The sequence below is a fragment of the Clavelina lepadiformis genome, chromosome 5 (genome assembly GCF_947623445.1).
Source record: "Clavelina lepadiformis chromosome 5, kaClaLepa1.1, whole genome shotgun sequence".
Classification (NCBI taxonomy): Eukaryota; Metazoa; Chordata; class Ascidiacea; order Aplousobranchia; family Clavelinidae; genus Clavelina; species Clavelina lepadiformis.
In genome coordinates this window covers 7577745-7593145 of record NC_135244.1, presented here as the reverse complement: position 1 = coordinate 7593145, position 15401 = coordinate 7577745, and the positions used below count along the sequence as shown (strand labels likewise).

Sequence of the window (15401 nt, the reverse complement as noted above, 5' to 3'; positions counted from 1 at the left end):
CGAGCCGACAAGTGAAGTTATTTACAAAACTGGAAAATATATTACAGCCGTTAAAGCTGCTGTTTCCGAGAGATTTTAGCATTTTTCAAAATTGACCAAGACTTCTTTACAGACTTCAACTCTATTGATCATGAGGGGTTTCTTCAACAAGTTTTCTAACAAAATATAATGTAGCATAATACGTTTGTTTTAAGCAGTGTTTTCATTAGATAAGCCTGTAATCTAGAAGCATCTGTGAATTTCGCTCCCGCTATGTGTTTCCAATCACGGATTTTGTATTTTATGATGTTCTCGCTTGCAGGTGAAACGTGCAATGTGTATGTCTAGCATGTAAAATGCAATGTATATTTCTAGCTAATATTTCTGTAGTTTATTTATCCTTTATACTTCTAAGCTTTCCTAATTTCAAGTCACGAATTCAAGATACAGGCAACAAGTTTCACACTTTTATTGTATGGAGTCATATCTATAACACAAGGTTTGGTGAACATAAATTTTCACGAACAAACAAAACTTTTGAGTCCCGTAAACTGTTATCGACAATTGCTGGTGTGGCGTTAAGTTTCTGTAGTAAACTTTATGCTATCAGCTCGCTTTGTGTTGACCTCCAGTGAACATGCTTCTGTGGGTTTGTTGGCAAATGGCAGACCAAATACGGATTAACCACTTTGTTGCACATGTTGCAGGTCTGTTTTATGTAGACCTGGGAAAGAATAATTGTAAGCATGACATGCATAAACGATAATACCATAAACAAGAGCATATTATCTCCCAAACGAGGTTGGCTACTAAATCAAGCGCTGTGGTATGGAACTGCCAGCCGCTTCTTAGCAGTTGGTAAGTTTACCTTGCAAGTATCTCGAACACACCAAACGTTTCTACTTGTCCAACCGCGGAGACATCTGCGGCAAAAGAACTGCCCGTATTTCTTTTCTAAATCTCGATCTTTCTTGGGCTCATCAAGAACCACGACCACCGAATCTTCATCCCCACTCGATGTCGAGCGGGTCTTGGATATCTAAGGAGAAATAGTTGTGAATACCTTAAGCATCTAACATCAACAACTTCAAACGCGATTGCAACCTTATCATCTTTGCTTTTCTGGTCCGCCTCAACTTTTTCATCTTCTTCTGAATCTCTGTTAATATTTTCCTTTTCCGTTTCCGTTTTGGTATCGGCTTGTTCCTGCAATCATTTCACGACATTTGAAGCTTTTGTACGTTTTATGCACATCATATTTTCGTCACACGTGCCACCACTTGATATTCGATTAACATAAGTCACATTAATACCCACCGTTTGCTTCAATTCTGTGACCGGTAGCTGGCCGCCAGAGGAAGCTGTTAAAAGTTTAGCCCTCCTGTCATCAACTACGTGCAGAACAGAAGTCAAAATTGATTTTTTTCATCACAAAAATCGAAGGAGATCCATTACAAATTAACTTACACTGTGTTGGTTCGCATTTGTCTGGTGGCGGTGCTTGTATGCGCACGTTACGTGGTGTATGCGGAGGAGCATCGACGCGAAGTGTTGATCTATACGGAGGCATCCATGGTTGTCTGTTGTGGCTAGCGTTAATCTACGCGTGAGCAAGTGAAGCCAATGCATTAGTAGGTATAAGTCACGAGGTTTTGAGGTTTTCGTCGATACCAGTTATCCAAGCGATATGGCAGCAATCGCACCAAACAAGTTAAGTGGGATTGGGGGCGGACATGAAAAGAAACCAACGTTAAAATTGAATTTTTGAAGATATATTTTATTATTTGTTGACGTAAGACTACATTTATCACATAGACATTACCATTGTACTTACAGGTGCAAGGGGAAACCTTGGAATTTGTCGTGCAGACACGTAATTTGTGTTATTGCTTCTTTGGTCGAGTCTTTGGCGAGGCTGTATTCTTATACCGGGTCCAACAAAACCTAAATACAAGCTGGTTCATAAATTACATTAACTGCAATAAAAGACACAACCAACCTCCAAATGTCACATTTCTAGGTTTAAATTTTCTTCCGGTACCATAATCAAAGCGAATGTCAGGTACTTGTATTCCTGTAGTAATGATAAAACATTGACAGACAGATGTGTACATAAATATACAGATGGTCGTAAAGATTAACTTAAATTGTACACTGTACAGATTACAATTGCTATAGGTAAGAAATGTTGCTGAAATTTGTTTTAAAAATATTTACCTTTCTCCAACGTAGGTTTTGCTTGGACCGCAGCATCACTTGTGGATCGTCTGCACAGCTGTAGGTCTGGGTTAACTTGTTTAAATAACTGGACTAACTGAGCGCGGCGTATAGCTTCCGCTCGCAACTCTGGTGACAGGTTCTGCGCATACCGGACAGACACGGTTATTTCGATAGTATGGCGATATATTTATTTTTAACAACCTATATTGCTACACAAATAACCAACCTGCCATAAGAAATTGGGCGTTTTTATCGGGCAGTTTGCATGTAATGTGGAATCGACTTCAACGCCTTTAGTGATGCCAGTACTTGCCAACGCTGCTGAAAAGTTGTGGCTATGAAAATTATTGTAAACCTCTAACATGACTTCACGAAGTAAGAAATTTCTCACCTTTTGACGTCTTTTCATTTATGGACAATCGAAAGGCTGATTGTGCCGCCATTGTTTTTTCTTAACAATTGTAAAATGTACTGCTATAGGATTATACTGCCACAAAAAATTCTACACCATTTAGGTATGCTGCAGTAATTTCTTCATATGCATCTTTTCTCAAGCAAACGATCTCACAACGTTCCAGCTTTTTTGTCGACTAGATCTTAAGCAACGTAAAACTGTGCCTTCATCTTCCATCAACTAACGAAGCAAGTCACGCGCGGGACGTCGGGGAAGAATTTCGAAATTACGTTTGATATCGACTGGAATGCTTAAAGGGAAATTTGTCGATGGTTAAAGTTGTCAGTTTAAAGAGCAAGGATCCAGATTTAACCAGTTTTGTACGATATTCAGGTATGGATGATCTAGTTGATTCACTTTTACCTCGACCGCTGAGTGCAAAACATTATTTCCGTTCAAGAGTCAAAACAAAAAGATGCGATATGCCATACACGTTATTGGCTGCTGTACTGTAGTTATAGGCTAATGCCACATTTTTTCTGTTTTACAATGATGCATTTACATTCACAGTTTCTATCCGAAAAATCATAAAGATAGTTTACCAGGTAGCCTAACTGCTTAACGTTTGCTTAATAATATAATTATTCCTTGATGTCTTTTATTGTGTGTTTGTGGACAAATTTGTTTTGGAATGCAATCTCTGTTGACTGTACTGGTTAACATGACGAAGCGATTAGTGCAATCATACAATACAAAGTTGTGCTTGTTCGTATAACTGGTTTGCATGTAATACAAAACCGAAAAAATATCATTGTGCCATTAAAATGTTTCATGTGGCACATAGAACTGTACATTAAATTCGCGTTATCTTCAGTAACTTGGACACGCGTGAAATCAACATTAGCTTAGTACTATGTTTAAAGAACATCCTTAATCCTATGCTTAATCCTATTGTCGTGATGTGCTTTTTGGAATTGTGAGTAACTCATTCATAATGCCATACACATGTTGTAGAGAGTTTTAAAAATTTTAACGCAATAGCGCGACGGCCAACAATTGACTTTCAAACTTACCACATTCACATGACTTTAACGTCCGTGGCGATGTTCGATTTAATTTTCGGTAACAGGTTCGTTTATAGCCGTATGTTTAGGAGTCATATTCTTCTTCATTAAATCGTTCTGTAACAAGAGCGACTCATTTTTTTGGATCTCGACTTGTCCCATAGCATTACCAGTAGTAATCCTCGATTAGTGATATAGTGGGCAATCTTCTAAGTTCAAATTTGGGTGGTTAAACCACATTATGGTTTATGCTAGGCCTGAGGCGAAATCTTCATCGTTTACTCAGCGTTAAAAATAGTGGCGGAGTTTTGCAGGTAGCAAAGTAAAGTGTAATGACAATGAGTTTACGGGAAGACGACAGGTACTAACAGATAAGTAGCTCATAATTCCAGATAAGTAAGGTTAACAAAAGTGATACTTGATAAATTATTTATGAGCGTTCCTATGCTTATTTGTAACATACATACCTAAATTATAGTATACTATATAACAATGGTTACTTTTCAACCACAGGCATATATTATTGTCAGCAAATTTACATTGCCTCGAATAGAAAATGAGCGCCAAGACAGCCAGCTATATGCTATTTGCTAAGACACGGAAATCAAGCCAAAACAATTAGCCAGCCTGAAAATCTAGTCAACTCGACTTACAAATACTTGAAAACTTTTTATTTCCCAAAAGTGACCAGCCAAATTTATGCGGATATATTTGAAACTAGCAATATTTTGTAATACTTCAGAGCAATGCAGGCGACGAGAGTGAAGAAAACAATAAAACCAAGATCGCAGGGTACTATAAAAAAGATCGAAGTACGAGACGGTTGCGAAGAGTAAAAATAATCTTTCAAAATATATTTTGCTACGTTTTCTAATGTTGTAGATACAGCAACAACACCAAGTGAGCGAAAAACGATGGTTGAAGAAACCAACAAAAAGCTCGCAGTGTTATTTTTCGACATCTGTTTCCGAAGCTTGTTCTTCAACAGGTAGAAAAACCAATTTTATTTAGATTAAAAAGTGCTTAATATAAGTTTATTGAAGACTTGCGTGCGCACCAAAACAATGATTTCGGCTTACAAAAGTGAATTGTTCAGCACATTAGCCAATTACTGTATTTCATTGAGTTTTCTAGTATAGCATACACTTTTTTCCAAGGTAATAGTTTCATATTCAATCTATTGAAGCCTCAAAATTGACGATTTTAAACAGCCAGAGTTTAAAAATTTTAAGTAGCACGAGAAAGTTGATAATGAACATAATAACAATTCGATAAAATCTGTTTTAACGGTATCATAGAAGTATGAGAGAGGTGTCATGTCTAACATACGTTTTTCATTAGAATTCTTGACATGTGTCGGGTCTCGAAATGAACTCGATCGCAATGTACTTATTGGTAAATTAGAGGGAATATCACCGCCAAAGCAGGCAATCGTCAGAATATATTTTTCTTCTAACCCTACAGGTATATAAATGAGATGTGCATGTTACTTCGTTATTGTAAGACAATAGTAAATCTCTTGAGTAGGCTATTTGGTTTTGAGAAATCACATCCAGTTAGGTTCACAATACACTTACATGGCGTAAGCGGAAATATTTGTGCTTCTACATTCTACAATCATGTTAATTAAAGTAAAACAAGAAAGTTTGTTTATTAGATTCCAATTTAGAAAAGAGTGTTTTATGGAATCAAGTTGTACCAAAACTCCAGCAATATTGTCGCGAACGTCATGACGTGGAATGTCAGGTATCTTGTAAATTCTTTTTGAGTGATAGCCTACGTAAATAAGTAAGTTAGCCTTAGCCTACAGGTAACTAACGAAACCACACTTATTTTCAGATAGTAGATCTAAACGTCGGACCGGACGAAGGGGCTTTGGTATCGCAAGAAAAACGTTTACGTGAAATCCAGTTGTGTAAACAACGATCGGCTGCTACGTGTTTTGTGGTAATTTTGTCATACCTTTTCAAGCAAGTTATTATTGAATACGCCAGATACAATTAAATCGATACTACGAAGCAAACTGCTCGCATTTTATGAATTTCTGATTATGCTCTTAAACCGCAGGCTCTTGTAGGTCATAAATATTGGTGTCCACACGTACCAAAGGAAATAAATCTACAGCTCTTTGAGGCCCTACTGAAGGTTGCGTATGCATCAGGTTTTCCAAACGCTCGGCTCCTGGAATTGAATTACGAACGGGATGAAAACGCAACACCGCCAGTTTACGTGCTAAAACATGGATCCAGTATTTTAAAACTTCAGGTAAGACGGCAATGATAAATACTAAAATGACTAAACATATAAAAAACCATGATTTTGCGTGAACTTTAAAAATGTTAGATAAGACAGCATTGCATAACTATTTTTGTTGAAGAGTACTTTCAGTACAAGCGGTGCCACACTTGCGAAAAAGCTTCAAAATCTTTTCCATGATGCTGCGCTTCGAGCATTCCACTGCAAAGCAATAACCGACGACCAAGCCAATTTATTTCTCGTTTCAAGTAGGATACCATTTTATCGCCTTGTTTGCTACACTAGATGAGGTGCAACAAACTTAAAACTATAGTAATAAAAATCAAACTTTCCAGATCTACAAGCTGAACTACAAGAGGGAATTCACACTTCATCCAAGGGGGAAGCCAGGAAGTGTGTTTGCTATCTTAGAACAATCACGTCCATGGACACAGACATGAACTTCAATCGAGTCCATCCCTATCTGGATATTATGGGAGTTAACGAAGAAAAATCTTCGTTGTATGTTACTGAAGATATGCTGGATGCTGATGCTCAGGCAACTCTGCATTCAATCAGAGAGGTATAACTCAAACCAATTCAACTCAATCAGTGAGTGTAGATTGGTCAAAACATGCAAAGTTTTATTTTGCATTGCTGCAAAGCAATTAACCAATTCACTTCTGTACAGTGTTGGATTCCTGAAAGAGTTGCAGTAGCTGATGGTGAACTTCAAGTTTACAAATGTTCTGTTGACTGGGTACCACAAGTGGGCTTGAAAAAAGAGATTCACAATACATATCTTGATGACTTTTGTCATCAACTGCAAATAGTGGTCACGGAAACAACTTCTAAATACATAAAAGAGGTTTAGTAAGTGACATGGTATCGCCATCATCTTGCAATAAATAAAGCCCCATAACCTTCTATCATTCACAAGTATTGATAAAATGCAATAACAATTATTTTTCATTTAATGTTTATTCTAATACAAAGCAAAGAAAATTCTTACAAAGAAGCCCTTTGTCACTGCTTGATTGCAAAGCATCTTTACCATAACTATTGCAAGCTTCCATCCAATACCTTGAAATTGATCCAGGATTACATCTGTGGGCCATGTGTTAATCCTCTCATTGTGCATGGCCAAAGCGGATCAGGAAAGACCTTCATAACAGCAGCTGCAGCGTCTGAGGTTAGTTACAATACCAAATATATAAAATATACTGTATTTAGAACTTTAAATTCTAATCTATACATCACATAGGTGGATTGTTTTTATGTTGAGTCCAAGATAAACAAAATCCAACACACTTTCTAGAAAGCGTCTTCTTACTTCTCAGATTGCTTTGTGGTTTGAAAAAGATTGTGAGCCCATAATGGCTGTAAGATTTCTTGGCCAAACATGCACCAGCTCCTACATTCCTCTGCTTCTGCATAGTCTTTGCATACAACTTACAGCAAGCTTAGGAAGGGATCAGGAGGCACCAGGTCCATGGTGCACAGGTACAACAAAGCTTCTGGTGCCATTGTAAAAATTATTGTAGACAGAAATCGTAGAAAATTAGATATATTACTGACAGGTATGTATAGTACCTTAAATGTACATATAATTACCACTTTAATTTTATCTGCTTTATTTTTAATTAAAAATAGGTTTATCGGAAATCTTTACAGAAGCATTTAATTATTTTCAAAACAGGTTATTTTGAGTGCTTTAAGTTTCAAATACACAGTAGTATGAATTAACATGGTATTCCACTTGAATGGCTATAAAATGAAATTCCATTGCCAAAATATAAAAATGGTTTACTGTTAACATATTGCTGGTTAGAGGAACAGAATTTCCATCTCAGCATTGGTTGCCATCATTTGAGCAAACAACATTTGACATCATCAAAGTGTGAAATTATGTTTTTCAGATGTTACTCATCAACGAAGTAAATTGATGTCAATATTGAAAGAAGCTACTATTAATCAGCCTATAATTATTTTTCTGGATGGCCTGGAAAATTTGTTAGACGTTGATGAACACATTAACTTGTCATCTTGGCTACCAATACAACTGCCAGACTATGCAAAAATTATTTTGTCTATTGACACAAATAGCTCTGTGTTCTCCTTCATTACAAGAAATTCAAAGTAATCGATTTTCCATTTTTTGAAATTTAAATTTGTATTTAAAAAAACACTAATAGAGATATTTTAACTTATTCACGTCATTTTTGATTGATTTACTGTAACACACAGAGATTTAAACCTAAACATCAAGTATCACCCCTTATTGTCACAAAAAGAATACAGCAAATTCTTGAGAAACATGCTGGCATCAACAAACCGTAAAATGACATCAGGACAGCATGTGTTTGCTATTCAAAGGGCAATTTCAAAAGGTAAAGCTTAAAACTAAATGCAAGTCCAAACCTATATACAATAAACACCTTGCTGATGTCCTGCGAAAATCTATTTTGGGAATTTTAAAGCCCTACTTTTTATTCCTGATAGAATTCAAAAGTTGTTAGAAAACATTTGTTTGTTTTTAGGTTTACAAAAAGATGGAATCATACATACCACCCCATGTATGGCACATATAGTTTACACACATGCAGTCAGGTATGCAAAATCAATATATGAAAGAACATATACCAGGGGTGTCTAAACTTTTTAGTTTGACAAGCAACATTTACAATGTTCAGGTCAAAATGGTCGAACAATCCAGTCCTCAAACCAATGGTTGATGTATTTAGTTATTTAAACAATCAACTCATAAAATGTTTAAACAGTGGAACAACTTTCTTGCATATAAAATGAAACTGATAGCAGGCCAATGTCATTAACAGTCTTTTATTGGTGTGTGATCGATTCAATTTACTTTTTTGATCGATGTATAGGGCATCCTCTCATACAACATAACAAAAAGATCAATTTAACACAAAATTTCTATATTTCCATATTTTTAGATGGAAATCCTCAAAAGATGTAACACAAAGCACAATTGGAGAAAACGAGTCCGATGCCATTAGACAGTACATGGTAATTTTGCAACAACGACATGGTCAGTATATAGTACAGGTAACAGCAAGGCTCATTACTGCTGCAAAGTATGGGTTAACTGAGCAAGAAATGGTAGAAATACTTTGGACATACCGAGCTGTACAGACTGAGCTAACTGGCAAGTTAAGAGCTACTTCCAAGTCAATGGCTACTGCTGGTCAGCTTCGAAGTATTCTCACATTTTCACTGTCCAATCTGTTAGAAGATATGTCTTCCATACTCATGTCTAAAGTCATCGCTGGGTGCCAATTATATTGTTGGTCAAATAAAATTGTTAAGTCTGTCATAGAATCATTATACTTGAAGAAACCAGAAGCATATAAAACTACAAAAACGTCTCTTATTCATTATTATAATGAATACTTAAAGAATGGCCTTTATCCAACAAATCAAAACGTGCCTTTAAAAACTGTTCATGTTGCCTTAGCAATTCATCAGCATTTTTTGGATCAAAATAACCAGAGCAAAGCTATGGAACTGTGTTATACAAACCTGTATTGGCTTTCAGCAGTTTCTCGCTCTCTGAGTATTGTTCACACACTGTTTTTCCTGGAGAAAGCATTCAAGATTTACAATGACCGCTCTCTTGTAGTTATAGAACGTGCAATACGCTTAGCACTGGGTCTTTTGCATCAATCAGTAAACATTCTACCTGGAGAACTCTTTAGCAGAATTATGCCACTTTTATATAAATTTCCATCCCTTAAAAAACTAATGGTACAATGCACAGAAAATAGGCCTGATATAACCTGTCTCCTGCCTGCAGGGATACATGCACAATCTCCAGGTGCACCACTCAAGGTGTCATTAACTGAAAACAAAATGATCAGAAGTGTTTTGGCCTATGAAACCAGCTCTTCTATGAATATAACATACTGCAGTGGAAAACATTTAAAAATGTATGACATGACAAATGGGGACTTGTTACGTGAAATCGTATTCAATGAAGAAATTGAGTGGATGAAAATATCAGATGACCATGAGGTAAGTGGTGAAATTAAGATTTAGCAATGAATATGTCAAACATCGGCATAAAATGTTTTTATATTATTTACTAACATTCATCAAAGTTTGTTTTTAGTTTATCATCATTTTAAGTGGAAAACTTCAAAATTTGTACTTTTTGGATGAAAGCACATCTCATTGTTTGAATAAGATTTCTCTTCAAGGGTACTTTGACTCAGGTATCGATAGCAATGTGCACCATGCTCTACTAAAATCGGATCTAAGTAAATTTAATATACAAAAAATGTGCAGAACATAAACCCATACCTGTTCAAGATATCAAAGCAGCAGTTGGTGTATCTTTAGTTGTGGTGTGGATTAAAAACAGCACTCACCATTTACTTGCGATTGAAATCAAAACAGCAGCCCTACTTGCTGTCTTTCCAATTAAAACTCTGGTAAGCACTATGCAAGCTAGGCACTACACTATGCTGCAGGTCACGCTAAAAAGTGAATTTAAATTCAGACCACAGACCACATAATAATTCTTTAGGTACATGAGTGCGTATTGTCAAGTGATGAACAATACATTTTTGCACTCAACATGCCAAAAACCATAACTGTCTTCAGCATAACAACGGCACATGTTATTGCTAAATTGGAACCATCGGAAATATCTAGCAGTATGTAATAATTAAATAGCCTATCTGTATATTTAATAACACATCATTAACGCTTTACATGAGTTATTTCATAAAGTTTAATTAGATTCTATAAGAAATACTAATTGTTTTTACCTTCACAGAAAACACAGTGAAGATATTGTTCTATTTAAATGATATTGTTGTTATAGGTGGAAGTATAAGGAATTTCTTTACCAACTTAAATGGCTATTTAATAACCGTTTTCTCTGGTGGATTTGTTCATGTATGGAAACCAGTTTCTAATACAATCTTTACACATGCATTTGAACTAGACTCCAGGTATAAATGTTACGCAAAATTAAACTTTCTAGATCAATTAACAACATGAATTTCTGCATGACCTGTGTTACAAAGTGATCCCACCAATTTAGATGTTGTCTAAACTGTACATGCTCACCTTAAACGACTTGAAACTGTTCAAAACTAGGTCATCTGACCATGAGCGATGCTTTGATGTAATACATTCATCTGCATCAAACAACAAACATTCGTTGGCTGTGGTAAAGGCAACAGAAATAGATATATGGAATTTGCAGGAATGGAAAACGAAATGCATAATTCCCCACCGCCGCAATGAAGCTTTTAAATCTGCATATTTTACCAACCAAGAACATCAATTGCTTGTTATCCTTGAAAATGATTTCAGTATTTACGTTTGGAACATTTCCAAGTAAGATTTGACTAATATAGTAAGGTAGGTTAATTGCTCCACATATATCCTTAATGTCATTATTGATTACTACTGCTGGTGAGAAGTATCAGATTCAAGCAAGACTAAAAAAAATAAAATAAAAGCTTGCAAAGGCTTCCACACTGCATAAATAACTATTCTGATATCATATCAGACATCCACACTACAATCCAAGTAACAAGTTAAATTTGAAATAACATTCTCTGACATTCATTTGATGCAGATAACATATAACTATAAACTATCTAATAAACTGGAAATGTAACAAAATTTTTTAATGATACAGAGTAGAAAAAACATATCAAAATTTGTATATTTTTAGGGAAGGCACCGTCTCTTGCTCATCTATGTTGGATGGTCATACAAGTTGTATCTGCACAGCCTGGGCTCCTTCCATCCAATCACAAGATGAATTAACATGGATAATCACATTGTCTGAAGACAACTGCATCAAAATCTGGGATATGAAAAACTTGCCAATGGTTAATACCTTAACTATGTTGGGCAGGTAAGGATGAACTAGCAACAGTTATAGAGAACATGTGTTAATTTGAAATGTTAATGTATTTTTACATCAATTGTTTTGCTAGAAAAATATTGAAAGTGCACTGCATTGGAAATCAAACAGTAACTATGGATGGTAGTGATAAGCTGACAGTATGGAACACAGTAAATGGAGATATAGCTTACCAGTTGAAACATGAAGCTAATGTTGAACACTGCACAGCTACAGTATGGAAAATGCAAATCATCTCTGCTGATGCATTAGGGTATCAATATGTTTGGGATATACAGAGTGGAGAAAGCATTTTCAAAATACAAGGGCCACCAGTAGAAAACCTTTTGCTAACTTTCAATGAGCAGTTGATTATATCAATATTTAAAAGGGATCATGGTAATGACCAACTCAATGATGCTTCTCGGGTAACCACAAATGAAGTATTATTTGCTGCATTCATTTCTTTAATGTAATTTAAACTTGGATAAGCGTTTCCTAAAGTTATGAAGAAAATATTATCAATTCCCAATACTTCAGAAAACAAACATGGCACAACAACCAAAATTACTATTTATTTAGGTCTGGAGGATAAACACAGCACAGGTTATATGCACATTTAACTATTCACTCATGCAGCCACAAGTTACTTTCAAAAATACATTTTTAACTGGGATTTCACACGACGGAAAATTATATGCCATCAGTTTGTGGACAGGTTTACTGGCAAAGGTAAAGTTTCACCTGCCTACAAGTATACGGCAGTTTGTCGTAAATTTTCAAAACCTACATTTTGTCAATACCTTTTTCATGTTTTAATTGTAGATTTTATGGGTACCCGATGCTGAGATTGTGATGTTACATGCGCTGACAGGAAATGACCATGTTCTATCTTTAGATAACCATAATAATGTCATAGTTTGGAATGTTCCAGAAGAAACAAAACTTTTTTCGGTGGACATGAAAAACAATGAGATGAATAATGTAACAATTTATTATTTGCATATCACTAAATAAATGTAGTAATTATGGCAGCTACTTTATGATCTGTTTACAAAGCTCAGTGCATTCACAGACGATAAACTTCTCTAGCATTTTAAACATAGGTCTGTGTCAGTGACACAGGTGCAATTTTGACAATGCTGGATGATCAGCACACAATAAAAGTATTAAAAGTTAGGCATGGAAAGCTATGTACAATTGACACCTTTGGCATCCCGGTTTTGATGTGCATTACCCACGATGGGCTGGATATAGTTTATATCAGCATGCAAACTTCAAATGTAAGTTTATGGCAACATCATGCTTCTTAATTTCTACAGAAAATGCAAATAAACTTAATCTACTTCTCACACCTAGAACAACATTGGAAGCAGTGAGAAAAGACAATATCACTTAGTAGTGATAAGAACAACTTCTGATCGTAGTATGTCAACGTACCCTTTAGAAGGCACACCTACCTGCATGCATGTTGCCAAAACTGATCAAGCGGTGGCAATTGGTTTGGATGAAGGACGTGTAGTGGTTTTTACTATGGTTAAACCAGGTAAGTAATAGCCATAAAATCTGATTTTGTCTCTCAGCATGATATCAGTTTGCAGACACAAAATTGAAATCAAGTAGTTGCGATTAAATCAAAAAATGCAGGAATCAATTATATTTACAGGTTTAAACTAACATGTTTCAGAAATAAGCATTTGTCCTTCTTCAAAGTAAATACAAATGAATAAATGATAAAATATCAAGTGATAACATCTTGAATGATTTTACCATTTATTTGTTTGCATTTAGTCTGCAGGACAAATGCCTGTTGTCCGAAAAAAATTTGTTTAAACCAACAAATAACTATGATTTTTGTGTGTATTGCTTCAATCACAAACATTTGGTTTTTAAGGTTGACTCTTCCTACTTTGTAAAACTACCATAACAGTATCATACCAAAACAGTAAAAAAATTTTTTACCAGTGAAAGTACTTTGTAAAAATAGTAATTAAAATCTATATACTGGTACCATTTTGTTTTCAGATACCAAGTCATCCATTCAGCTTAAAAATGGACCTAAAGCTATTACTAGAAAGTTGCTTTGCAGCAAGAAAAAGGTTGACCAAGTCTGGCATTCAAATGAGCCCAAGTAAATAGTTAGTGTAAGCAGTGTTTGCTTCAAAAAATTTTGAAACTTATAAACCATTTACATTTTTTGCAGGTACGACTTACTATATCCAATCCCACCATCCCAAGAAATGCATGCTTTTTTGGGTAGATCTCATGATCAAAATCCTCGCAATAAATCTTTACCACAGATTTCTTCAAGTAGCGGACACCATGTAAAAGTTTCTTTTTGCAGTACTACAAAAAGTGAACACTTGGCATGCTGGAACCATTATTTACCGGTTGCAGTAAGCCAAACACACTGACACTGCAAATTAATTATTAATGACTTTGTTACAGGTATCTGTTCATATTCCTCGATCAAAGACCAATCAGCAGCCAACTAACAAATCTGTCAATATGTCCCGTATCAGCAACAGTAGTAAAGTGAAAGTCTTCATGTGAATATCAACAAGTGGGAGGATAACACGTTCAAGTGTTAAGAAATGCTTTGTGTCAGGACAATGTTAAAATGTTTGCATAATCTGCTGCATAAATTTTACAAACAATATTACCTGAAACTCCAATTTCAAAAAATTGTTAACATGTTTTAAATGCTCTAGGACTGATGATTAACTCTCAATAATTTTCTTATTGTAAAAACATACAATAGGTATACACCTGGTTAATCTCTGTATTTCAGACATAGCATGTTTGAACAGGACATGACATTAACAAAATGCGCAAGGCAAGCTTGAAATTAATAAGTGAAATATTTCATACATATTTGCATTCATTAATTGACAATGAAATGATGTGAGTACTATGTATAACACTGAAAATAATTATAATAAATGCAGCTAACCGGTCACAGCATATAGTTAATAACATTATTAGAGAATTGCACCATTAAGAGTACAGCCGTTAAACAGTATAAGTGAGTCAGTAAAGGTTTGCAACTTAGTAACATGGTGTTCTAAAACTTTTTTTCAGAAATTTGGCCATGATGGGTTAAATTTAGATTAAACAGCAAATGGATGTGAGAAAGAAGTATAAACATTTAGAATTTATGATACGATTTTTCATTGTATAAAGCACAGGAAGAAATAAAACTATTTTCAACATCCGACTACTAACAAATTACCAAGTAAAGATTTCAGTAATATAATTTAGCAGTGTTAATTCTGTCACATCATTCATCAATATATTTTAAATTGTTTTACAGCAAATACAAGCATTCGCAATGACTCCGCAATACATATGGCTGTACAGATACGATCGGATTGTTTTATAATTAAATATCTACTCGGTCAAGAGTAAAAATACATTATCAATTTTTGCCTGTGTGCTCTTCAGTAGATGATGCAGGACTGTCATATGATGATATGGAGCCTGTAGTTGCTCTTTTCCATTGCACAAGAATCTTCTTCAGAATATACTGCACAACATAACCCAGATAAAACATTCACGGGCGGAGTTACTTTATAAAATAGATAATGTTTGGTATTGCTTTTAGTGATAGGTTAACATAATA

General features: G+C 35.2%; 3 protein-coding genes across 13 annotated transcripts in view; 1 reads left to right on the top strand and 2 right to left on the bottom strand.

Annotated features, from left to right (window-relative positions):
- Positions 1–433: 433 nt before the first annotated feature.
- On the bottom strand, positions 434–2856 carry LOC143459833 (zygote arrest protein 1-like). 3 transcript variants are annotated; one of them, XM_076957128.1, is made up of 10 exons: positions 2591–2856; positions 2426–2520; positions 2197–2338; positions 1979–2053; positions 1814–1923; positions 1447–1579; positions 1297–1370; positions 1084–1185; positions 848–1018; positions 434–703 (listed from the first exon to the last, which is right to left on the bottom strand). In XM_076957128.1, exons 1-10 carry the CDS (start codon positions 2640–2642, stop codon positions 578–580), a joined length of 1080 nt encoding a protein of 359 aa, XP_076813243.1. In that variant the 5' UTR covers positions 2643–2856; the 3' UTR covers positions 434–577. The 3 variants fall into 3 exon arrangements, with proteins under 3 accessions (XP_076813243.1, XP_076813244.1, XP_076813245.1); XM_076957129.1 differs by having other exon boundaries at positions 2426–2517; XM_076957130.1 differs by lacking the exon at positions 1979–2053.
- A 1003-nt stretch (positions 2857–3859) lies between these two features.
- LOC143460522 (NACHT and WD repeat domain-containing protein 2-like) lies at positions 3860–14738 on the top strand. 2 transcript variants are annotated; one of them, XM_076958059.1, is made up of 29 exons: positions 3955–4469; positions 4540–4645; positions 4999–5121; positions 5315–5403; positions 5497–5604; positions 5725–5922; positions 6035–6161; positions 6249–6475; positions 6584–6765; positions 6889–7084; positions 7233–7395; positions 7812–8031; positions 8140–8282; positions 8433–8502; positions 8850–9927; positions 10025–10127; positions 10201–10346; positions 10442–10571; positions 10742–10871; positions 11020–11262; positions 11606–11791; positions 11874–12207; positions 12362–12511; positions 12605–12763; positions 12886–13062; positions 13139–13325; positions 13805–13910; positions 13983–14103; positions 14228–14738. In XM_076958059.1, the coding sequence occupies exons 1-29, from the start codon at positions 4404–4406 to the stop codon at positions 14330–14332; spliced, it is 5373 nt and encodes a 1790-aa protein (XP_076814174.1). In that variant the 5' UTR covers positions 3955–4403; the 3' UTR covers positions 14333–14738. The 2 variants fall into 2 exon arrangements, 1 of the variants encoding a protein (XP_076814174.1); XR_013117896.1 differs by lacking the exons at positions 12886–13062; positions 13139–13325; positions 13805–13910; positions 13983–14103; positions 14228–14738 and having other exon boundaries at positions 3860–4469; positions 11874–12178; positions 12605–12744.
- LOC143460520 (intermembrane lipid transfer protein VPS13A-like) overlaps positions 14544–15401 on the bottom strand; it is a 36969-nt gene continuing 36111 nt past the window's right edge. For all 8 annotated transcript variants that reach the window (XM_076958055.1, XM_076958050.1, XM_076958056.1 and 5 more), the window contains one exon: positions 14544–15305. In XM_076958055.1, coding sequence (XP_076814170.1) covers positions 15198–15305 — 108 coding nt within the window. In that variant the 3' untranslated portion in view covers positions 14544–15197. The remainder of the gene's footprint in view (positions 15306–15401) is intronic.